Source organism: Astatotilapia calliptera, chromosome 2, assembly GCF_900246225.1.
Source record: "Astatotilapia calliptera chromosome 2, fAstCal1.2, whole genome shotgun sequence".
Classification (NCBI taxonomy): domain Eukaryota; kingdom Metazoa; phylum Chordata; class Actinopteri; order Cichliformes; family Cichlidae; genus Astatotilapia; species Astatotilapia calliptera.
In genome coordinates this window covers 23819970-23843666 of record NC_039303.1, presented here as the reverse complement: position 1 = coordinate 23843666, position 23697 = coordinate 23819970, and the positions used below count along the sequence as shown (strand labels likewise).

At 40.5% G+C, this 23697-nt stretch overlaps 6 protein-coding genes across 6 annotated transcripts; 1 reads left to right on the top strand and 5 right to left on the bottom strand.

Moving 5' to 3' along the window:
- Window positions 1-89: 89 nt before the first annotated feature.
- Window positions 90-2327, bottom strand: foxi3b (forkhead box I3b). Its single transcript, XM_026179926.1, has 2 exons — window positions 1320-2327; window positions 90-1207 (listed from the first exon to the last, which is right to left on the bottom strand). Exons 1-2 carry the CDS (start codon window positions 1918-1920, stop codon window positions 630-632), a joined length of 1179 nt encoding a protein of 392 aa, XP_026035711.1. The 5' UTR covers window positions 1921-2327; the 3' UTR covers window positions 90-629.
- Window positions 2328-2523: 196 nt separating this feature from the next.
- Window positions 2524-3750, top strand: syce3 (synaptonemal complex central element protein 3). Its single transcript, XM_026188923.1, has 3 exons — window positions 2524-2847; window positions 3094-3203; window positions 3341-3750. Exons 2-3 carry the CDS (start codon window positions 3095-3097, stop codon window positions 3523-3525), a joined length of 294 nt encoding a protein of 97 aa, XP_026044708.1. The 5' UTR covers window positions 2524-2847; window position 3094; the 3' UTR covers window positions 3526-3750.
- A 1825-nt stretch (window positions 3751-5575) lies between these two features.
- Window positions 5576-10179, bottom strand: lcp2b (lymphocyte cytosolic protein 2b). The gene is made up of 14 exons (XM_026188935.1): window positions 9968-10179; window positions 9607-9669; window positions 9459-9505; window positions 9195-9257; window positions 9057-9091; window positions 8932-8972; window positions 7960-8149; window positions 7290-7391; window positions 7119-7187; window positions 6935-7010; window positions 6758-6836; window positions 6436-6510; window positions 6101-6250; window positions 5576-5929 (listed from the first exon to the last, which is right to left on the bottom strand). The coding sequence occupies exons 1-14, from the start codon at window positions 10043-10045 to the stop codon at window positions 5804-5806; spliced, it is 1194 nt and encodes a 397-aa protein (XP_026044720.1). The 5' UTR covers window positions 10046-10179; the 3' UTR covers window positions 5576-5803.
- Window positions 10180-12224: 2045 nt separating this feature from the next.
- Window positions 12225-14196, bottom strand: LOC113034382 (protein Wnt-8-like). The gene is made up of 5 exons (XM_026188899.1): window positions 14061-14196; window positions 13822-13951; window positions 13210-13335; window positions 12979-13121; window positions 12225-12882 (listed from the first exon to the last, which is right to left on the bottom strand). Exons 1-5 carry the CDS (start codon window positions 14142-14144, stop codon window positions 12334-12336), a joined length of 1032 nt encoding a protein of 343 aa, XP_026044684.1. The 5' UTR covers window positions 14145-14196; the 3' UTR covers window positions 12225-12333.
- On the bottom strand, window positions 14189-20829 carry LOC113034377 (protein Wnt-8a-like). Its single transcript, XM_026188886.1, has 5 exons — window positions 16459-20829; window positions 16202-16340; window positions 15877-16002; window positions 15629-15771; window positions 14189-15487 (listed from the first exon to the last, which is right to left on the bottom strand). Exons 1-5 carry the CDS (start codon window positions 16831-16833, stop codon window positions 14930-14932), a joined length of 1341 nt encoding a protein of 446 aa, XP_026044671.1. The 5' UTR covers window positions 16834-20829; the 3' UTR covers window positions 14189-14929.
- A 71-nt stretch (window positions 20830-20900) lies between these two features.
- tmsb2 (thymosin beta 2) lies at window positions 20901-22893 on the bottom strand. Its single transcript, XM_026188912.1, has 3 exons — window positions 22745-22893; window positions 21615-21719; window positions 20901-21346 (listed from the first exon to the last, which is right to left on the bottom strand). The coding sequence occupies exons 2-3, from the start codon at window positions 21712-21714 to the stop codon at window positions 21309-21311; spliced, it is 138 nt and encodes a 45-aa protein (XP_026044697.1). The 5' UTR covers window positions 21715-21719; window positions 22745-22893; the 3' UTR covers window positions 20901-21308.
- Between the last annotated feature and the right edge of the window lie 804 nt (window positions 22894-23697).

Sequence of the window (23697 nt, the reverse complement as noted above, 5' to 3'; positions counted from 1 at the left end):
CAATAAAAGTTGTAACGACAAACCAACAGCTCATATGTATAAAATTACACAACACATAAACATATTTACAAACTGCAATTACCGTTAAGACTGTAGGTCAATGAGATGCTTTTGTTTTAGCACTATAAAAAAACATGGTATACATTAACATTTTTACTTGTTTTTTACTTTACAGCAATAACTACAGATGTTTTGTAGACAACAGAATAATTTACCTACTCTAAATATGCTGAGCATTGTAATGGCGATACCATCGGAGAATCATAGATAGCAGTGGAATAGCCTGATGTCAGCACTTCAGATCTAGGATCTGCTAATAATGACTCAGATCAGATAGAAACAAGCTTTAGTTAGAATAAAAGCTGACTGAAGATCTGATAGTGAGTCTGGCTGCGGTTTCAGGGAGTGATAACTATAGTCCGCTGCAGCTGACTAAGCTGTTCCTGTGGGAATTAAAGACTTTTTACGCAACTTTCACACGCTTTGGTGATCTCAACTGTCTCAGTCAGCGCAAACACACTTTGTGTTTGTGTATTTTCTACAACGGACCCTCTCTTAGAAAAAAAAATAACCAGATGGATTTCCCATCAAGAGTCTCTTCAAACACCTTCTCCCCCATCAACGTCTTATTAAACCTCTGTGCCCTCACGATGATAGATGACACCTGTAGAACTCAGTGTAGGGTAAAAATGACTGTTGGAGCCATTGTACTGATTCAGAATGGGGCTAGTGTAACCTAACGAGGAGTGGCTGGGTGAAGAGGAGAGTGCGGGTGGAGCTGGAACTTGTGGTACCCACTCTGAACCACTGGAGTTGGCCGAATAGGTACTAAAGCTTCCTGGCTGTGTGGGTCTATGTGGCCCATCTAAAGGAACGTTCATCTGCAGCGGCCTGCTCAACCCACTACCTCCCACCTCATTTGTTCCCCCATTGGAGACTCCAGACATTTCAGATAAGAAGCTGCTCAGGCACGGCCCGGGAACTGACAGTGAAGGTGAAGGAATCCTGTCCGTTGCGGGCGACATGTTTAGGCTGGGGTTGCTGGAGTGTTTAGGACTGGCCCTCTCACTGTCACCTGATTCTGGAGGCCCTGAACTGCCATCTCCACTGGACAGAGAATCAGACTTTCTCTTTCTTTTGCGGCGGAAGTTTCCATTGTCGAACATCTTTTCACAGTTTGGGTCAAGTGTCCAGTAGTTGCCCTTACCTAAATTATCAAGGAAGAAAATAAGACTTTTAGAATGGAAGAGACGTAAATAGATTCCATTAAAGTAATTCAAAGCACAACCATAACTATGCAAAATGCAAAAATTACATACCTGGGTCATCCTCATCTCTTGGCACTTTTTTGAAGCAGTCATTAAGGGACAGGTTGTGTCTGATAGAGTTCTGCCAGCCCGCTTTGCTCTTGTTGTAGAAAGGGAAATTATCAGCGACGTACTGATAAATTTGACTCAGCGTCAGTCTCTTGTCTGGTGCTCCATGGATAGCCATAGCGATGAGAGCAGAGTAGGAGTAAGGGGGGCGTACCAGCTTCATCAAATCTTCTTGTGAAGGGAGGGAGAACCAGCTCAGTTCCCCTCCTGGACCGCCAGCACCAGGTGGACCCAGGTAAGGCCTCTGCATGCCATAGTGCTGAGGAACAAACGGAGGGCCGGGATTACCTGGCGGGCCGGTGGTAGCCAGGTACGGCGATGTGTTGATCCCAGAGCTGTTAAACCATAGGTAAGGGTTTGAGGAGGAGCTGGTGTAGTCACTTATCTCATAGGTGGTAGGAGTAGTGCGCTGAGGACTTGGCAGTGAAGGAGGAGGGTAGTAACAGTCGCCGTACATGCTGAGTTCAGGGGGCTCCTGGCCGAGGCTCGGAAACTGCGGGCCACATCGAGGAGGAGACTGACTCTGGGCCTCAAATGAAGACATTGTCAAGTTTCTTCTCACTTCTCTGTCTCTTCTTAATTCTTTGCCTTTGATGGGTTTTCTTCTCAAGACTTCTCAGACTCTTTCTCTCCACTCCAAAAGTCCTGCTCTTTCTCTTTACTCTTGTCTTTGTCCTTGCTTGTATGTCAAGATGTCACCTGGCACACTTTTATCTTTTCCTCTGGAAACGCCCCCCTCTATTTTGATTGGCTGTTTTTTCAGGTGAGCTCATTTTTTTTCCTGTTGTCAGCTAGTTGACTACTTGAGTGGAAAAATAATTTTCCACTCATGGTGTTTGTCCACCATTTGTCATATTTTTTGGATATTACAAGGATACTATTAAGTTTAACCTATGGCAGACAATTTTGTTAACACCCTGGTTTATGATTTCTTTTTAATCTTTACAAACATTTCATGTCAAACATATAAAAGTAGACTACTTGAGTAAACGATCTGATTCAAAAATCCTTAAGAAATAGCCTTAAGGAAACAGTATATTGTTCATGAACAAAACAATATATTACATCAATATATATATTGTTACACAACAAACAGGAAAAGTACTCACTTAATACTTGCCTCCAGCAGTAATGAGGAAAATGGACTGTAAGCAGATTCAGTTTATATAACTCTAGGGGGACGAGATTACCTCCTTGAAATAATATAGGCTTCCATTGCTGAATCCAAATGACCATTTATGATAATATAAAGAATACAGTCACCTACACTCTATTCGCATGATAGCAGGTTTTGTTACAATAGGTTTATTCAATTCATGTGTTAAAATAGTGCATTACTGTGTAGGATATTAAAACCTCATCACAGTTCAAAGTGAGCGTTTGTGACATGACAATGCGCATGCTTATTTTTTGCTTTCTTACATTAGCGCGAGACCCTTATTTTCCAAAGCAGCCGACAAACTTTCCTAAGGTAAGTTTATAAGTTTTGAACATTACCTTCAGACCCCGGCGAGAAAACTCAAGTTTACTAGCCTGCCTCGACAAATGTTACAACATCTTAGTTTTAGAAGTCTACTTTGCTAACTTTTTTTCTGCCCTAACATCACTTTGCTAACAGTAACAGGCTCGTTCCTAGCGTTAGCTAACGTTAGCTATTTTCATGCGGAGGTGTTTGTAAAGGGAGACGTGATAAAATAAATAATACGTGTGCAATCAGGATGGCCGATTCGTCCACTCGCTCCGAGCTTCCACGCATCAGCGACGACGACATGCTGGCGATGAACAAGGAATTGGAGAGGATGATTGAAGACGTTGAGAGTATGTCAGGTATGGGACGTTAACGGTATTGTGGCATATTTAGAGAGGTCAATATGAGCTCAGATAGCTTGGGCGTGAAGCTTAGGTAACTAAAATAAATGTCTGAAACATGCGATGTCACTCTCTTCTTATCTGTCTGCCCGCAGCGCACCTGACCTGGATGGCCTATGATATGGTGGCGTTGCGGACTAGTCCGGAGCTGGGAGTCTCTATGCAAAAGCTGAAGGAAGCTTATCTCAAATGTAGAGCTGCTGTTTGCGGAGACCCTGACCAGGAGTCACAGATTGACAAATCTGCTGAGACTGCTGTCACAACACTTTCTCAGATGTGATGCTTATAAGAGTTTTGAGTTCACAAGTAGGCACTAGAATTTACAAGTTTTAACTTTTAAATGTTAACATTGAAATCCCAGCGGATCTGTTTGTTTTTGGTAGCTGGAGGTGGGCATTCATGCCTTGTTTAGTTCTGACTACTTGCACTAAAACAGTATTTTGATGGTTAATTATTCATTTGAATGGACTGTAATGTTTGTTTTCTCACTATTAAACTGCCCTGGTCTGTGTAATTTTTTTAGAAAGATTTTTTAAGTAAATTAATTAAATAAATTAATAAAAATTGAAATAAAAATGTGTTCTGTCATTTTTTTCTTTGTTTTTTGGAGCCCTACCCTAAATGTAAACAGTAAAATATGTGTTTTAGTTTTACTGTTATGGATGACTTTTAGCTGAAATACAACATTGCCATTCATGATTGTCTGTCACATTTGATTTACCTTGTGTATGCTGATAGGTGACTGACTGTTTTTTGTGTGTATGAACTTCATTTTCAGATGGAGAACACAAAGAAGGTTGAAGAAGAAGCTACCTCTAACACCTGCATTGACCTGGTGAACATAATGAGAGAGCTAGATTCCCTTTCAAGCGCCTTGGATCGTCTGGCACGTATGTTTGACTCCCTTACTTGGTACTTCAAAAATGTCAGAAAACAATCATTTTTGCCACTAACGTGAAGTTGCTGATCAATTTGCAAATATGCAAAGCAGATGATGAAACTCCTCTCCCAGATGTGAAATGTGATAACTACAAGGGCATTATGGGCTGGCTCAGCCTTGCTTGTCGGTGTCAGTGGTGCAGATCTGCGTGATACTACATGATGTCTGTCAAACTGTGCTCTGCTGATTGGTAGATAGGAGTAACTGAAGGGTTTTACACGTGGTTGTCCATCAAGCTCTTTGATGTGAGGCATGCAGCTACCTTTTTTTTTTTTTTTTTGCCACGGGGGACAGCTTTGTGCAACAACTGTCAGATCAGTGTGACTTTCTTATCTGCTCACTTAAATATCTAAAAGCCTGGACCCAAATATATATATCTATATATATATATATATATATATATATATATATGTTTAATCTAAAATTATGTTTTGATATAGTACATTTTTGCAATGAATTAAGTTATCCCCAACAACAAATCATACGAGGTGTACTCAAGTTAATGTAAAAGTGTTTTAGGTATAATATTTTTGGACGCTTAAGTGGAAAACATTATTTCACTTCTAAATAAATGCAAAGGCTCGATTAATGTTCATTATATATTTCTTTAATTGTAAAATAGTCACACCAATAGTTGTTATCTTTTTACCAAGCTTATTGTTGATGGTCTTGTAGCCCATAACAGCCTTGTACAAATCTACAGTGTTGTCCCTGATGTCCTCTGACAGTTCTTTGGTCTCTATTTTGGTGGAAGAAATTAATTCTGTAGACAGGTGTGCTTAATATACATAATGAGTTGAGCTCAGGAGTATCTATAATTGTTTGACTGATTAAGTGTCACATGGGGACAACCTGAGTTCTGGCTGATTGTATGGGATTATATACATATCTCACTCAGTTTTTGGTCTATATCTTTTGACTTATTTGAGCTGCCCTGCTAAGTCCTGATGTACTAAATAAAGGACAAATGTGTCCATCAGCACATCTCTCAGATTCAACTAATTTGGCTTGCATTACATTGCTATGTAAATCTAGGACACAAAAACATATGTTGTTGTCAGTCACACTGAATTAGTAGTGCTGTTTGAAATAGCAAGACAAACGAGAAAGCAACCTAATATGTCAGTACATGTTTTGTGTTTCGGTTTTAAATTCAGACTGTGTGGTTTTAAAGTGTAATAATATTTGATAGATCTGACACAGCTGTGAAACAAGATATTTGCTTTCTGCCGGCAGTGCGAACCAATCAGAGACAATGTGATCTGATCGTTTGTGTTGGCCACCCTGACAAGTTGGCGTCTCTAAAAATCCAAGAGGCAGTTAAGCAGCAGTCCTCAGAGGTGTGAATAAAGGAGGTAATGCTGTGCTCCTTTGTGAACAAACCATGACCCATGTAAGAAAAAAAAATCTCTCTTTGTGTTTACTAAAAATACAAGTGAGAGCAGCACAAAGATGAATTGCATAACAATGACCTTTGAGAGTGAAAATTGTGACATTTGCTTTACATGTTCTTAAAAAGATTTTGAATAGGCCACGCATGCATGCATGCACACAGATTAGCATATATGAGCACAGAGAAAGGTGCTAACACGCACATTAAAACTGTTGTCAGTGCTGGTCAATGTCCCGTAGGGTGCAGCAGACAACTCTGGGGGTGCTCTTCATGACTCTGGTCTGTGGCATCAATGAGCTGCAGCGGGGTGTGTGTGTGATGGTTAATCAGCTCCTTCACCCCAGGGAAACTCTGAAGCACAAACAGCACACACAAAAAATGACGGGGACCTAATGATGCAGTGCAGCACAACTTAGCATCACACATTCCCCGAGGCGTGCCGCAAGATGTGAATAGTTTACTTTAAGCGAGCATGTTGATTTTTTTTTTTGTAACATTACGCTGTCATTGCTTCCAGTTTACCTTGGTGTTTTTGAGGCCACTGCCGAGAGTGTAGCCATTGCCTTGGTGACGGATCTTAATGTTGTAAACCTTGTCTTGATACAGCAGCATCAGGGTGAAGGGGTGCTCGACTGAGCCGTTAGAGCTGTCCCTCACCACAAAGGCACCATCCTTAAAGATACATACATGTAAATACACAAACCCATACATTCACATTATGCATCCAGTAACATTTCAGATGTGTGTGTGTGTGTGTGTGTGTGTGTGTGTGTGTGTGTGTGTGTGTGTGTGTGTGTGTGTGTGTGTGTGTGTGTGTTTTTCTGTCTGCTTTAGAATGAGAAGGTGCAACATCTGACCTTGTTGACCTCCCGAAGAGCAGCCTCAGCTTGGTGTCTTGTCAACTTTCCTCCATACCAACTCGAATCCAAGCCCTGAGCGCACCATGATAGAACAGTCAGTGTAAGTGTAGCGCTATCACAGACAGTTCCAGTTAGACTAGTTAATAAAAGGCAGTGTATAAGATATAAGCATCTCTGTTGTTCTTTCTCTTTGTACAGCATTGTGATCTGCTGTTTCCTTTCTGAAAGTGCTCATGATCTATAAATAAAACCTTAATTGGACCATTGGGTTTTCTCACATTTGTATAAATAACTTAACGCACTTTTTTTTTTTTAATACCTTTTTTAGTCTTGGTGTCGAATTGTATTCTTCTGTAGATTGTGTCACTCCTGAAGGTTCTGGAATTAATTTACTTGGCCTGAAAGAGGAGAGATTCAACACACACAATTATTAAATAGTTGCATTGAATTAAAGTGAACGTCTTTTTATGCTCATAAATTGTTCAGGCTGTTCTACCTATTGGACACATCAGTAGGCACAGGCACCTTTGGATGATGAGGTTTGCTGATAGTATCTTTTACAGCACTGCCCTCTTGTGGACATTGTTGATGGTGTGAAATAGAAATGATAAACATTGTAACAACAGTGTAACACTTTTGTAACCTGCTATAACTATTCCAGCATGTTGTAGGTTGCATACTTATTTTTGGAATGTCTTTTTGGGATGATCCAGGCTTCTTGCTCCGGTCTAAGTGCACACTTGCAGGAACTTATAAATAAAAAAAAAAAAGGAAATCTTTCAATGAAATGGGCGTACAACACTCATCATAACTGGTAAATTCAGCTTTTTGATTCAACACATTTTTGTTACCTGCTGGTTTTAACGGTCTTTGGAGGATGTGATCCCCCCTTGGGGTTGATGGCAGTGGAGGTTTGAAGGTTCTTTGAGAGAATGGTGGCTCAGGAAGAGGTTCTGTGCACATGTTATCATACATTCAGGACACATTAATGCCAGTTCTGGTTTCAAAGCATACTAGGTAAAGGAGGAGCAGGAGAATTAGCTACTTCCAAAAAATAGAATAAATAAATAGTCAAACCTTAGAAGAAATTGTACAGTGTAGGTAGGCATAACATGCTGCATAAAATTCTCATCACAGAAACCTGTAGCAGAGCTACATTTTCAGTGCTACAGCCTCAAAAAAAGCTGCATAATAATGTTAGCAAACCGCAAATTTGAAGTCATTCCTCTTTTTACCAGTGAGTCACACTAGTCAAAGCAAATGTCACTGATTGGTGCCACAGTCTTGAGTCAGCCTGGGGGTAAAGTGTCTATTTTGTTTGGCTTGAAATTAGTCTTTGTTTTTGTCAGTCTTGTCTCAGACTAATCTCTGAGCAAAAATAGGGCTGCTCTACCCATACAGACAGGTCTAATATAGTCTAGTATCTCTGTGAAAGTGTCCCCAATTCATATAGGCACTGAGATGCTTACATATATAACTGCATTTCTTTATACAGTATTATTCTGAATTGCTCTCCTTTACCTCTTTGACAGTCTGGAGGTTTTGGCCCTCGGGGGGGTCTTGGAGGCTTCGCTAGGTCTCCAGCAGCAGGCTGCTTGTACTTTGCTTCACTTGTCTTGTCCTGTCCTGGTTGTTGCTCAACTACACTGCAGTTGTAATTCTCTGCTTCGTGTTCTGGACCCTCATAGATTGGATCATCGCTCTCATTGTCCTTACCGCAGCCCGGACATGTGATACAAGCAGAGCGCATGAGTGCAACTCATGACAAAAGCAACTTTTTAAAAAAATTTCACATGACGTATTAGGTGCGTAATTAAGCTGTTAGGTGCATACGTACAATTGCTTGTTAAAACAAATATCAACTTGGTAATCACGTTTACGGCAGTGCATTTAGGCATGCAAACATCTTGAAAGCCACCTGCTGAATGTGGCATGATTGTTATCGCCTTGTCTGAATATTTCAGAAACTGATGAACCCCTGGGTTTTTCCCTCACATAGATAGAGGATTTACAGAAAATGGTCAGAAAAAGAGAAAATATGCAGTAAGTGGAATGTCCGAGTTCAAAATGGTAACTAACTCAGCAGTAATTCGATACAACCAAGTTATGCAAAAGAGCATCCCTGAACACACAACACATTGAAGCAGATGGGCTGCAGGAGAAGAAGACGACTCCTGTCAACTAAGAACAGGAAACTGAGGCAACAGTTCACACATGGTCATCAAAGTCAGGCAGTAGAAGATTTGAAAAACATCTAGTCGAGTTTGGCTGCTGCACCACGTCACAAAGCTCAGATCCTCTCAAACTCAACGATTAGAATCAGAACCAACAACTGCAAAATGCCATCGTGTAAACATGGACTAAAATCTCTGAGGAATGTTTCCAGCACTTTGATGCACTCTGTGCCACAAATATTAAGTGATTCTGAAAGCAAAAGGGGGTCCAACAAGCAAGCAAGGGGTGCCTAATGAAGTGGCTAGTGTATTTACTTACGAACTCATCAGATTCCCAAACGTCTACTTCTTGTACAAATACTGTAGTGAAATAAATTGTAAAAAGAGGACAGTGAAGCCTTACGAAAGATGGTAGCACAATGTTACAGACACGGTTAAACTGACCTTTATCTTGTTTCGGATACTTCAGCGGTTTTGATCTGGACAAAAAAATAAAACAGACAGGTTTTTTTTTATGTTCGGTGAGCAACTGTTTTAGAGTCAGCTGAAGATATAAATAGTGTATGTAGTTTACGCTCTTACTTGTGACTAGTAGCCTTCTTGCGCTCTTCTTTGTTAATTTCAGTTTGTATCTTAGTAATTACTCTATAAAGGTGCAGCACAGAGACAAGTAAAATATTATCAAAGATGGTAAGTATCATTATATTATTTATTAATTTAGGGTCCAAAACACTTAATACAAAAAAACATGCAACCAATCAATATAATGAACCTTTTCATGTTTTCAGAGATATTAATTGTTGGGTAATTTGTCAGTGTAAGAAATACACTTTCAGTTAGACTCACGGGACAAAGAGGCAGGGGAACACTTGCAGATCACACTCTGTCATATTCTACATGACATGGATTTGGAGATCATGAAAGTCAGATTTATTGTGATTTCAGAATAATAAAAAAAGAAATGTTACACACACACACACACACACACGCTTACCATAAACTGTGCTCCATCTATGCTGCTCTTTGTCACTACTCTGTCACAGCCTGGCAGTTTAAGCTGAGAGGAGAGTGAAGCTTTGAGCACATTTAAACCATGCAAGTTTTCTTGTTTGTTTGTTGTTTCCTTAAATTAGCGTGAAATGCTACTTTTTAGATAAGGTGTTACCAACTAAAACAAGGCATGAATGAAAAAGCAGGAAATATATCTTTTTCTTGGTTAAAAAGTGAGCTTTTGTTCTTGCAAATTATGCAGTCGCGCTTATCAGATGTTCATAAATAATGTTAATCAAGAGACTACAGTACTTGGAAGGTATAAACATCTCTACTTTCACCTTCAAACTAGTTTTAATACTCACCTTCCGCATGTAGTCCGCTAGAGTTTGGGCATTCCATCCCATCACCTCTGCTTTTGAGGGAACGTTAGAAAAATTCATTCTTGTCTGTTGTGAATGATAACTTACACTTGATAACACAGTGACTTTACTTGCCAGCCATCATCTTACTCATCACTGTGAAATGATCGGTCTAAAATTACCCCTGCTTAAGCACACTTTAAGAATGCGTGTGTTTTTTTTTTATACTCTCTCACCTATTGTGTAAGAGAGTAAAAGGCTTCTGTGGTCAGAAAGCTATGAATAGAGCATGCATGCACTGCAAATGGTCGATCTGTAAACACAGAGGCTGTTGATTTCATTTCTAACACATGGTTAAGTCTGCTCAAAGTTGATTGTCAATTTTTAATGGACAGCAGACAGCAGACTATATATATATATAGTCTATATATATATATATATATATATATATATATATATATATATATATATATATATATATATATATATACACACACACACACACACACTTTTATTACCATTCTACCTTTTAGTCTTATTGTTGGTTGTGTTCGGTCTTTTTTCCCACCTGCAGCTTGTGTGAGACCTCTTGGTATCTCACACCCTGGTGATAGAGGAGGGCAGCAATGAGAAGGGGTGATCAATCACGCTCTGACCCCCCTGAGCCACTCTGGGAGAATACACAAGTTCCCCTGGGGGGTCCTTGTGGCAGAACCCCCTACCTCTGTTTTCTTCTTTTATCCTGAATTGGAAACATACCCCTGTGACATGTAACTGCCACCAAATGTGGTATAAATAATAAAAAGTGATGGGTCAATGTAAGTTCTTCCTTAAAAAAAATATTCCTTTACTGAGTCTAAAATGTTTGAAATGCTAAAATCATAAAACTCCTGAAAGATAAATAAATGCAGTTTAGTGGGTGAAAAAAATGTCAAATGCAGGGTCTGCTCAGGGGCATCTCACTTGTAGAGTAAATCCAAGCACAGCTGAGCATCATATGGGAACAATATGGCACCAGTAATGTATTCACTGGAGAGTAGAGATAAAGCGTGAGGGCCTCCAGTGGGGCAAAACCTTCATTAACGCACAGCAGGACAGCATGGGAAATACGGGACATCCCTAGAGGGGAAACAGACAAATGGGAAGTGTGGGAGGGAGCGTTTCAGGTCGGTGAGAGTGTTATTTGTTTGCTTCTGCAGCCAGGAATTTAACTTGATGTTATGCTTCTTTGATCCTTGGTTGTGTTAGAACCCAATTTTGTCCCCAAACAGTACATACGCTAACAGTAGTCTGTTTATTTGTAGAGTTGTGTAACTATTTGCCACAGTGTTTGTGTTTAGATTTAATATGACATGCCTAATTTCACATTGCAAACATGGTTGAAAACTGAAAAAGTGGAATGCATTCGCTGTTTTGCCCCAGGTCTCGGGGCTTTATGATGTAGAGACACCAGATAGTCTGATAATTCATGTCAGAATTTCTCACTTATCTCTGTGTTTTTATTGGTGCAACAGTAACTGTTCTGTAAAGATAAGTGAAACAGACCTGTCACCAGACCCATAACTGTTAACATTCCCTCCCCCTACGCCTTCCCCTCCAGCCATGGGCCCCCTGAAGAAGGTAATATCCATGCCATCAGTCATTTAGTGGAATCAGTGGCAGATTTATGACACATCCAGCTGAGAGGCAAGGTTTTGGAGATACAGGGGGTACAGGAGAGAAAAACTGACATGCCAGCAGAGATAGATCTAATACTAATACCTAATTACTTGCAGATGATAAGATTAGAAATCATCTTGCTTTTCAGGGGAAAAAAGTGAGTCATGCTTTTATATAAGTGTCTGATTGCATATACAAGATTCATGTAACAGCGAATAAACACCAGGCTTTAGCTTTAATGTGTTGAGACACATTTGCATTCCATTTGGAATGTGACAAAGACTAGCGTGGGCAATGGTGTCGCCGATTACCAACCAAACACTGTAACTTGAATGGTGGAAGCGCTTCCCTAATTTGTCTTTCAAAGGCTCTTTGCTCTTTGAATAAAAATCAATCCACATTGACATCAAAGTGGTGGCGGATAAACGCTGGATCGACACCTCGGTGTAGCGTAAGCTGCACGATGTTATCCCTGTAATCCCCCTTTTAAAATGCATGCAGTTGATTCTTATTATGTGCGTGCGCGGTGTCAGAAACTGTGGTGGCCCTCTTCTAGAGAAAAACTGAAATTGTAGATACAAATATTTAGAAGGTTTTTTTTTTTTACATTTTTATTTTAATTACAGCATTCTTAATAAATAGACACTAGGATATCATACACGAAAGAGGGGGGAAAGTGCAAACAGACAAATCCATAAACGCAGTCGTTTTCATTTGGGTCCACGATCTCTTCGTTTTCCATCCCCACCGTCCTTCCTGCCGCACACGTGTTTGACTGTAACGTGGGCGCAGTCCTCGCAGTGCACCTTACAGCACCAGTGGAATTTGCAGTTACAGCTACTCATCACCTCCGTGCGCTTTTCTTCCACTCCCAGGCCGCATTCGTGACACAGCCTGCGGCAGCTCCTTCTTTCCCCTTGCGTCAAGCCCTGTCCGTGCAGCAGACACTCCCTGCCCTCCGTGCCGTGCGCCCCCAAGCTGGCGTTCTTCCTGCAGTAGTCTGGAGAGTCCTGTAGGTAGATGAGCTCTGACTGTGCGATGCTGCCGAGCGCGTCCATGATGGCACCTTGGATATCCGCGCTGTTACCGGCGTTCATGCGCTTTTGGTCGATGTCCAGCTTTTCAGCGTGAATGTACTTGATCCTCAAGTAATTGCCCACGGCTCTGAAATCGGACAGCTGTGTCCAGCAGGTTTTGACACTGCAGCTCTCAGACATTCCGTGGCATCTGCAGATACGCGTCATTGTGTCTTTCACGGCCTGTTGGAAACAAGGTTCTGTTAACGGCTGCTGATGCCTTAGCGCTGAGTGATGAAGGGTTAGTAAAGAAGTGCGTGTCGTTTGAAAACAACTCACCAATCGGCCAGCCGCGTTGTTGTGGAGGTTGACAGCAGCCCTAGAGTCCTGACCCGTCTCTTCCGCATCCACGTACTCTTTGGAAATCCTCTCTCCAAACTCCACGTTAGCACTGCAGCCACCCCACAACCATCCGCGACCGCCTGCACGACACAGTTTTGAATACTTAAAGATCATTAATTAAGAACTTGCATGTTGACAAATGGCGCTGTAACTCGTACGTTGACTCACCAAGCTTCCCGTTCTTTGAACCATCGCAGCCACAGTTTTCGAGTTCGCCAAGACTGCAGTTCCTGGTCAGAGTGTACATGACCCCTGCTGAACTGATAGCATGAACGAAAGCCGTTTCTCTGGTGGCTGAATGAGAGGAAACATACAAGGTCTACTGCCACAGCCTCTTATAGGAGAATACATAACCAGCATTGACTAATAACGTGTAGAATGTTGCATTGTTTTTATTATAACTCTGTGATAATCAAGGCCACACTACAAAGGTACAAAGAAAAATAAAGTGGTATAAAGGTCAACATGTCCAAAGGTCACCAACTAAATCAGCATCAAAAACATGAAAAATAGATCCACATCCATGGGTGTGCGTGTGCATATTCAAGCACGGGTAAAAGAGTATTTTAAAGGCAGGTCTGGCCAGGGGCGTAGCAGAGATTGCAACAAGTCTAACAATAGTTCTGTAAAGATATTTTAATTGATTTAATTGCTTTAATTAACACATAAAAAGCATAGAAACACTGGAAATTACTTTTTGCCAGGAAAATCTGGGAAAACCAATCATTTGGTTGGAAATGCCGAATAAAACTTGAGGCTCAATAGAAAAACAATAACTACCTCGTTTCAGTCCTTTAAGCTGGGTTGCGCTGTCGGGGCAGTTCCATCTATCCCAGGCAAACTGGCGTTTGCACTCCTGGACGCCAGTCTGTGTGCCCACCTGCACGCTCTTTGCGTAGGTGAGATAGTCCTGCAGAAGAGGCAGTGACAGTCTGTCCTTTATTTTGTTTTTATTACATTTGAAATGTGGAAAAAAATGTTGCCACAATAAAAGCAATCAAATATATATGTATATATACCTTTGACCCCGTCATCAGAAAATTGCTTGCGACCCTGAGAACAATAATAATAATGATAATAATAATAATAATAATAAAAGTCATATAATTCTGTCTTCTGTTCACTTATTTTAAAGCATGCATGCAACTAGTGTATACATGTCTTACCAAGCGTATCCAGGATTGATTCTACACGAAACAAACAGCAGCCAAAAAATTGATTGCGCCATCTTCACCTATCCCGTTGTCGTTATCCTGCTTATAGAGATGTAGGTATTTTGACCCCGTGTGCTGCAGCTTTGTCCTTTACTTGACTGAGGACCAAATAAGTCTTCTTCTTTGTCTTGAGACCCGAGAAAGCTGATTGGGTGACTGGTTCAGGAGACGCCTATTCGCACTTCAAAGGTTGGCATTAGGAAGTAATTTATTTACCTACCAAAGACTGTATGACACCAAGGCACCCGCATATAAGACTAAAAGACTCAGAATTTTACCACCGACAAACTGGGAGGCAGTTACGTGTATTGTATAAAAATATTTATTATTTTAAATAATTATTAGGTAGACTTTTAAATATTAAACCAATTTCAGTAGTCACACGTGATAAACAGCGAACAAACATCCTCGGAACTCCCAAGTTCCCAACACTGCTACTGTTGCTCCAATGCTTGGAGATTTTGGTCCACAAGACAAAATTTGACCTATACACACTCCATTCAAAACTAAAGGGGGGAAAGGTGCTTTAAAGGACTTTAGCTAAAAAATTTAAATAACATTCATGTGATGCAGAATAATTTCTCATGTAGTTCGTAAATATAAAACTGGTTAATATGATGAAAATCATATTTATCGAATAATGTGAAGAGTTCAAATTTTGCAAGAGATCCCAGTCATTGTTGATGCGCACTGTTCCTGCCTTTTTTGTTCTTTTTCCTCCCACTTTTGTGCGCGCAAAAGTATTTGGCTACAACTCGCTTGCATTTTTCACACTTAACTGTGCAACACCAGTGAAATTTGCAGTTGCAGCTGGTGAAAACCTCTGTGCGCTTCTTCACCACTTTTAGGCCGCATTCATTGCACAATCTGCGGCAGCTATTTTTCTCCCACTCGGACATGTTCTTGTCCTCCTTAAAGCACTCCCGTCCCTCTGTACCGTGGAGTCCGAGGGTCTGGTTCTTGACGCAGTAATTTGGAGAACTCTCCAGGTAAATGAGTTCCCTTGTAGCGACGCTCAAAAAAGTGTGCGTGACTGCGTCTCGGTTGTCCGCGCTGTTCCCTGCTCTCGCCGCTTTCTTGTCCATTTCCAGTTCCTTTGCATGTTTGTACTTCATCTTCAAGTAGTTGCCCACTTCTCTGAAATCGGCCATCTGCATCCAGCAGGTTTGGATGGTGCAGCTTCCAGATACTCCGTGACATTTGCAGGCTTTCCTCATGGTTGCTTTGATTGCCTGTCGAGAGCACAAACGTTTTACCAAAAAATAAACAGAAAGCCAAATAAAAACAACGATCTCGTTTTTCATTTATTACGCTGTGTCAGAACACTATTGACATAAAAAAAAACCGTCAATAATATTAAGATCAAATCTTACCAGTCTGCCTGCCTTGTTGTTATGCAAGTTGACCGCTGCGCGCGAGTCATGCCCATCTTCCAGCGCGTCCACAAACTGTTTGGAGATCTTCTCCCCAAAAGCAACATTGTCACTGCATCCTCCCCAAATCCACCCTACACCGCCTGAGACAAAATAGCACATGACGTTATTTCGCTGTAGGAATACAAGCCAATTTAGAAATCGCTTACTGTAACCGCGGATAGAATGCTCATGGAATACATGTTTACCCGGCTGTCCAATTTTGGAGTCATCGCAGCCGCAGTTGTCAAAGTCCCCAGCCGTACAGTTCTTGGTGAGCGTGTACATCACTCCGGCAGCGCTGATGGCATGGACGAAAGAAGTTTCCCTTGTGGCTAAAATAAATAACAAACAAAGAAATCCGGATTTTTTTACTTGGATATCCAGTTTGGCACGAATAATGCGTAACTGATGAGTTCTAGTTTTGTGCGTGAAAAGCACTTTACGCACAGGCGCTTCAAGATTGCTCTCAAAAAAAGCGCACGACCTCACTAATTTTAGTTGCCATAGATTTGATTCAAAAAGAGTTCTTACCACTCCGCATGCCGTTGTGTGGGGACAAAGAAAGCGTGTTCTCTGGACAGTTCCACTTCTCCAAAGCGAATTGGCGTTTACACTCTTGTATCCCACTCTGTGCGCCCACTCGCACGCTGCTGGCATAGGTCAGATAGGCCTTGGATGAGAAAGGAAAGGAAGTTATGAATATTAATGTTAGTGCTAATTACATAGAATTTGGCTGGAAGGAACAGCTTTTACGCAACACTCATTCTTAAAATCTTAAATGGTATTACCTTAGGTCCAGTCATCAAGAAATTATTCATGGTCCTGTAGAGGGGAAAAAAGATAGCTATGTTAAACCTGTAAGTTATTTTACCAATTGCAAACCCATAGAAACTATAGCATTTAAAACTTTCTTTACGAGAGAAAAAAAGGACATACCAAGCAGATGACAGCTGAAAAAGACAACACAGGAACAGAACCAAGACTGCAGAGAAATTCAGTGGTTGCATAGCGTGTGTATTCCAAGCAGAGGCTAGTGTGACGTATTCCAGATGTGAGCGCCAAGAAAAGAAGGAGGCGACTGAAGTTTGTCGCCCTACTCGGCGCTCATGATATTTATATGGTCGTGCCCCCTTTGACAGACAGATTTGTCCAGCAAGTAACATTTTACTGTGAAATGCGTCAACGACATTGGCTGGGGCTTCCCATGGACAAATAGGAATTGTCGGTGCATAAGTGCACTTCAAAGAAGCAACGCACACGAATTCACCTGTTGTTCCCAGGCTCTGATGCTAATTATAAAAACAAAGTATATGCATGGATTTAAAGTATATGTATGTGTGTCAGTATATGTGAATCCATATGAGCACTACGTATAGAATAATTAAAACCATCTTCTAATAATCCCCCGGATTTGGAGACATTTAAGAATAAAATTATTATTTTTGACTAATAGAAGATCATTATTCACACAAAAAGTAATCTCTGTATGGGTTCATTGTGGTGATTATTGTTCATCTTTATGTGCACACAAATCGAAGATAGCTTAGCTAAAAGATAATATAAATAAAATCACTTGAAACATTCGGGAGATGGCACCAGTATCCCATGGGGACACTGGGTACTACAAAGCCTTACAGCTTTTCAGGAGTGACAGTATATAGTCATGTAAATACCGCCTCACACATCGGCGAAATTGGCACCGTTGTGATAATAGGATAATAGATGTTTCCCTGGGAAACAACTTGGTGCGAAAACAGTCTGGGATTTACACGAGTAAAGACACATAAGACACGTAAGGGCTATGACAATTAAAATGTAGCATTGCAAGGTCATTTTATTTCATAATATGTTTAGTTTGACTTTTGATAAAATATTAAAAAACTGTAAGTTATATGCAGGTTTAAGCATTGGATGATCCTTTCAGGCTGATCACGTTTAATCCCGCTGATTCGCTTTCTGGCTTTAGCCCACATAATCATGTCCCTCATCAAGGAATCATCACCACCAGTTTCTGTCTTTTCATACTTTTACTTGCGACTTGGACAGCGGACTTGTCAGATCCCCTTTAAGCCACTCAAAATCCCTTAAAACAATAATTCACTCAGCCTGCACAAAAAGCGGAGAGGTGTAGATAATCCCCACTAATTAGATATCAGCTAAGGTCGTGACTGAAACCTACAGCTCCCCTCCCCACCCCACCCCCGGTCTGACTTACTCTCAAAAAGTTGAGAATAGTAGAGAACAGCTTAAGCCAATAGAGAACCTTTAACGATATTAATGGATTTACTGATAGAAACAATCAATCTGGGCGTGTCTACATGACGACATAAGTATCGAAACTCTCAGGACTACAGATCAGGACAAAACACCGGGCTTATTGGGTGACATTTTAAACGAATGTTGCAAGGAGCACATAGAAAATTTCTTTTTTTTTTTTTTTTACCCACCACCTTACACACTTTGGGAGTGAGAACGTGTTGCACACACGTACCCTTTTAAGTAATTGACAGTGGTGAAGTGAATATGCATTAGTAAAACTGAGCTAAAATAAATTTCGGACACAGGAGACCAGTGAGAGTTGGTGAATGGCTTGCAGTGTGAAGTACGAGAAGTGGGTCTATCAGAACTCGGGAGGTGAGAAGTTTGACAGGCGGAGGCAGGGTGACAGGAGCAACACCCGCAGGCGGAGATTTGGGGTTATAAATCACTGATATTGAGTTTAGGGTGGGTTTACTGGTCATTTTTGGTGTCACCGTAATGTTTACTGAATAATTCTGAACATCAATTTAGAAGTCAAAACATAGCTGTAACCAGTGCCTTTTACAGGAATATGGGGAATGAAATTATTTTTCACACCATACTCAGGTTCACGTTTTTTTTCTTCCAACGCAGGTGATGCAATCAAATTTAACAATACAAATCATTACGTGCTATTGTAACGGTCCCCACCCCCATAGAGCTATTTCTGTCAACTGCTCCATTTAACTTTAATATTTAAAATGACACAATCATTTCAACAGGACAAAATGCTGTCAGTTAAAACAATACACCACGACTGTGGATACATTAACCGTCAGCTTTGTTGACTGACTTCTTCTCCAATTTTAGTTGATTCACCGAGCTCAGCAGCAGACGTCAGGCGTTTAAGAGTCTATAAATATGTGAAAAGGCTGGTGTCTTTTATAGAATCATGGTTTGGAAGTCCTAACTTGTGGATGGTGGTCAGGTTAGGGATGATCTTTGGACACAGGAGTATGGCTGTACCGCTATATTAATGCGTCACACTCCTGCGTGTATCATTAAGTGCAAGGGCAACAAAACTTCATAGCAGGGTTTTCTAAGTGAGGCATGTCCCATACAGCAGTCCAAGAGCATAACTGCAATTCAACAAAGTTGAAATGGAAGCTGCAGATCTCACCATAGCAGGGAATTCTGACGTTGATTATCAGACCCGTGTTTAACATTGCTTAGAAATGTTTGTAGGTTTTTTTTCTGTCTCCTGTAAAAATCTTACACTCTCAATTCTCTTCATTTTGCATTTATTTAGTTAGTGGTAGTTTTCACACTGAAACCGCAGCGCTTGATTAGATCATCCTTCTGTACACTGTCACAAATCTAAGCGTGAACATCAGCTTTCTGATTTTTTAGACCATGTGGACATACATTTTTATCTTCACGTGGTCAAAAAAATTATTTTTTAGTTTGTTAGTGACTATTTCTTCAAATGTAGTGCAGTTTGTATTTTTTTATTTCACATTTTTGATACTTCTCTACCAAACTAACAATTAATTATATTCTATTCTAGAGCCAAGATTGACAGATTGTATTGGTTTAGTAACACCATAAAACCTAACGCTGTTCTATTTATTACATGAGCCTGCACCCCTGAATAGTTAGCGCTTGTTTTCTTAAAAAAAGGCTAAATGAATTATTGTTATGATTATTATAATTGTTTGTTATTGAAGACAGATTATTTTGTCTATCAGTCAAGTAATAGCAAATAAGACAGGGTAGCCTGAAATGTTAGCCACTGTGATAAATAAATTGGAATAATTTCCAATTCGGAATTATTCTGAACAGTTACTCAATTACTATATTTCTATTTTCAATATTGCTTTGTGTTTGTGTGTGATTAATTTATTATTTAATTTAGTAGTTCATGTTTAACATTACAAGAGTCAGCATAAGGGCATAAAAAGACAACACAGCTGCTTGAGGCCTCCACACCACCAGGGGGAGTCTCAAGCTCATTTAATGTCACACAAAACTAGCGGGTAAATGTATGTGTATATATATATATATATATTTTTTTTTTCATCCGTGGAATATAAATTTTGAACATATAAAACAAAAACAAAAATGAACCTTTAAGTAAGGTGAGCTTGGTTTATATTGTATGTGAATCAAAGGCATTATGGTTGGCAGCCTACCTTTAGCTTACTAGTCAGTTATAACAGCCCAGAGAACATGTGTGGTCTTTGTGTTTGGATTATGTTCCTAAATAACGATCATTTTAACATAATGAAAAAATTCTATTAGCTAGTTCTTCGGTGTAAGATAATTGTTATTGCTCAGTAACTAACAGGTGAAAATGTATGTCCTTAATATTTGACTACCATTGTCCCATTATGAAACAGGCCTTTTGTTCTATAGACCAGCCTTATTTTGGAGTCTTTGCTGTTATAATCCAGCATTGTTACACCTCAGTTAGCTCCGTGTTTTAATTTTTAAGACCTGCTTCTACTGCTTGATTAAAATATTTCCTCAGAAGCTTTGCTGAAACATTTCGGAACATAGAAAACAACATCTGCCTATGGTGCTTTCCAGTGCACTATAAGCCACGATAAGGGTTGTGTTAGGCGTACAAAGCACAAAAAATCAAGCATGGACCACATATTGTTAACGCTGGCGCTTCTGAGGTGGGGGATGGCTTCAGAATCAAATTGTGCTTAAGGCCCCATAAAACCTTGGGCTGATTAGCCACTAGCACTATATTTTCTGATCCCAAACCTTATGCTGGTTTATTGTAATCACATTAACATTAGCACTCTAACATACATTAGTAGGTAAAACATACACCAGCATTATATTACATTTTTTTCTATATTTTAATGTGTGAGTCATTTGCTTTATTTCTTTGCCTCATAAATACAGTGTGTGTCTGTGTTTGTGATTGTCTTGATTTGCACATCTGTAAAAACGAGACATCAAGATGCACAGGACTGACTGGTTCCATGTCTTCATTTTTATTTCATAAATAAAAGTAAAAAGTTGATTAAGAAAACATCCCACATGATTTAACTTCAATTACTCCCTTGTCCATAACCAGCTCCCCACCAGCCCTATAGCCTGGATGCCTGCCTGTCTCTCTGTGCTACATCACTACACCACTTCCCAGTTTGGCAACATTGGAGACATGTTAGCTATACGCTAACAGCACAAGACAGGCACCCAGGCTGGAGTTTTAATATTGGTTACAGAGGCTCCCTTGTGAGGATGCCATATACCCTTAACAGCACCCTGGGGAGCTTAAGAGCACCCATTTCTGAAGACAATGAAAGAGATTCAAATACTGTAATAATCAAAAGAAAGTGCTTTTTGTTGCCGCATCTCAGCTTCTTTTCTTCGTGTGCTTGAGTCAAGGTGTGGCATCGCCTTTCCTCTCTTGCTCAATGGCTAGAAAAGAAGAGAGAAACACAACCGTTGGTAGGCTCTTGTTCAGTAAACGTGTGTGAGGATGTTGCTTTTTGATTTTGCTGTGTATAAAATGTGTGATGACATTGCAGCTGTTTGCTTCAGAGCTCCCGCCGGCTGACAATGCGGTCTCTCGATAGCACAGGAAGTGATGATGAGGAGCTACTGACAGTAACAAATGATTGCAGACGACGAAGCCTTTGTGGCTTCAACAGTGATCAGAAACACACGGCGCACAACGAGCACTCACTCTCTTTGGTGGGCAGAGGGTTTTTCTCTTTTGTCTCCGTCTTCTTCAGCTTCGTCTTGTCGAAACGAGCGATCTCGGTCATGTCAGGCTTGTCAGACATTTTGGCTGGCAAAGGTGAGAAAGATACCTGAGCACACACATTTGACCTTTCCTGTCGAGCCTTAAATTGATAATGCAGCATAATGTGATCAAAATCATTGTAGCAATCTGAAAGTTCATCGTAGGAGCCATTAAATCTGTGAAAGCTTTGTCTAGCCTTTAGAATAAACTCTGCAATGACTGTACATAAAGGGAGTGGCTACTACATGTGCTGCTCAGACTACATCCACATGGATGAACATGGGTGGTGGCTGCCTCCCACACGGCTTCACATTGGCTTCTCCAAAACGTAGATGTAGTCAACATGTGCTTGCTTTCACCCAGCTGTATTTTCTTTCCTTTGTCCCTGATTTTACCTCTCTAAGGCTAAAGTCTTTGTTCTCTCCCTCTGCATCATCTCTCTCTCTTTCTCTCTCTCTCACCCTACTGCATCCACCCCTGCAGCCTTGTGGATATAGGCAATGCTCCACAGGCTCCACTGCAGTTTTATTCCTAGGCTAGCCTCAGGTCTGACTAATCTGCCTTTCACAGTCTAGCCCAGTCATGCCTGTCTGAACTGCTGCTTTGTCAGAGTCTTCTGTGCAAATATGACAAGCCCACAAGCCTGCAGCAAGTCATTTACAAACCAAGCAACGGCAATCTCCTCACTAGTGTGAATTTGAATGGGGCCTAGGAAAATCACTTTGACAAAGAAATAGATATGCTTGGCACACATCCAGAATGTTTATGGCGCACTGAGTCATTTCTTTATCGCGACATGTATATACACTAAGCTTAGCATTAATATTAATATTAGCAGTGATATTCTCACCCTTTCCGATTCATTGTTAAATCCAATTATCCAAACAATTTGTAATATTGTATCTTTATCTCTATGACCATCAGTGTCCTCAACATCCCTTTTCCCACATTTTTTCTGCTGCCATTGCCCATCTAGCCACACCCAATCCTTTGTCTGAGTCCTGGTAAAAAATCAGAACCAAAGAGAAACACAGAAATGAAGAGCATACTAAGAGATGAATCATTCTTACCGACGTTCCACGAAGCAGTGGGCTAAAATCCACCGGTGGAGAGAGTAGGGAGGGACAGCGATAGCGAGATGGAGAGAAGAGAGGGGCACGGAAGCTGAGTGATTCTGCCGGTGTGTGCACGCCTGCCTGCATCCAGGGTGTGGGTATAAGAGAGAGGGAGGGGAAGAGAGAGAGAGGTGGTGGTGGTGGTGAGAGAATGACTGAGAGCTTGGTCAGCCTCCCTTCATGTCATCAATATTAATGTTCTCAAGGGGAAAAGACTAAAAGGAAAGCAAACACTAACAAGAAACAGCTGTTTTGTGTAGATCATCTAAACATAAAATGATTAATTATTCATCTAATACAAAGAGTTTGTTATAGATTGCCTTAAACCCTGTTTTGCTGAGTAAGCCGGAGACACAATGCACGAAATGCTAAAAAGAGGAGTCGAGCACCTTCTATTACTAAACACGACGACATTTAATGGATGTGTATAGTGTATTTCACTGAAAAATGATATATTTTATCACTGTACTTATTTGTTTGTTTCATTTGTCACTATAGTAAATAATAAGTATAGCATTATATCAAAGTTCACTAAGTAATAGCAGTTTATTTTTACTGAGACATGCCATGGACTAATGCCACATTCCACAAAGTATCACAGGGTGTCGTTGCTGTTCATGGTCTAAGCATCTGCAGTGGTGAATAAATAAACTGTCATACATCTTGTGCATGTTCTCTCAGTGTCTGTGTAATAGTGTGAGGAAAGTACATATTAGCATTAGCAGTTACATATAACTTTGATATACTTCTCCCCAAAAACCACCAAAACCACCAAAACAGGAAGTAAGGTAACAGGAAAGAGATTGCATACAGTTATTAAAACACCCAGTACTTATAACAGTAACACCTAGTATTTCCTGTTTTAGAAAGATGTGAAACTGTACCATGGAACTGTATACACTAATGTA

Excerpts from the sequence above, each read along its gene's own strand:
- foxi3b (XM_026179926.1), bottom strand. The coding sequence starts at position 1,920 with ATGTCTTCATTTGAGGCCCAGAGTCAGTCTCCTCCTCGATGTGGCCCG. Across the intron at positions 1,208-1,319 it reads AAGAGATGAGGATGACCCAG|GTAAGGGCAACTACTGGACA; the intron begins GTATGTAATTTT and ends TTGATAATTTAG.
- LOC113034377 (XM_026188886.1), bottom strand. The coding sequence starts at position 16,833 with ATGTTACTTGCTGGACAAATCTGTCTGTCAAAGGGGGCACGACCATAT. Across the intron at positions 16,003-16,201 it reads ACACAACGGCATGCGGAGTG|CCACAAGGGAAACTTCTTTC; the intron begins GTAAGAACTCTT and ends TATTTATTTTAG. Across the intron at positions 15,488-15,628 it reads ACAACAAGGCAGGCAGACTG|GCAATCAAAGCAACCATGAG; the intron begins GTAAGATTTGAT and ends TGCTCTCGACAG.
- lcp2b (XM_026188935.1), bottom strand. The coding sequence starts at position 10,045 with ATGAATTTTTCTAACGTTCCCTCAAAAGCAGAGGTGATGGGATGGAAT. Across the intron at positions 9,670-9,967 it reads TAGCGGACTACATGCGGAAG|CTTAAACTGCCAGGCTGTGA; the intron begins GTGAGTATTAAA and ends CTCTCCTCTCAG. Across the intron at positions 6,511-6,757 it reads CGACACCAAGACTAAAAAAG|GGCTTGGATTCGAGTTGGTA; the intron begins GTATTAAAAAAA and ends TGGTGCGCTCAG.
- tmsb2 (XM_026188912.1), bottom strand. The coding sequence starts at position 21,714 with ATGTCTGACAAGCCTGACATGACCGAGATCGCTCGTTTCGACAAGACG. Across the intron at positions 21,347-21,614 it reads CCCTCTGCCCACCAAAGAGA|CCATTGAGCAAGAGAGGAAA; the intron begins GTGAGTGCTCGT and ends CTTCTTTTCTAG.
- LOC113034382 (XM_026188899.1), bottom strand. The coding sequence starts at position 14,144 with ATGACTTTTATTATTATTATTATTATTATCATTATTATTATTGTTCTC. Across the intron at positions 13,122-13,209 it reads TTCAAAGAACGGGAAGCTTG|GCGGTCGCGGATGGTTGTGG; the intron begins GTGAGTCAACGT and ends TGTGTCGTGCAG. Across the intron at positions 12,883-12,978 it reads ACAACGCGGCTGGCCGATTG|GCCGTGAAAGACACAATGAC; the intron begins GTGAGTTGTTTT and ends TGTTTCCAACAG.
- syce3 (XM_026188923.1), top strand. The coding sequence starts at position 3,095 with ATGGCCGATTCGTCCACTCGCTCCGAGCTTCCACGCATCAGCGACGAC. Across the intron at positions 3,204-3,340 it reads AGACGTTGAGAGTATGTCAG|CGCACCTGACCTGGATGGCC; the intron begins GTATGGGACGTT and ends GTCTGCCCGCAG.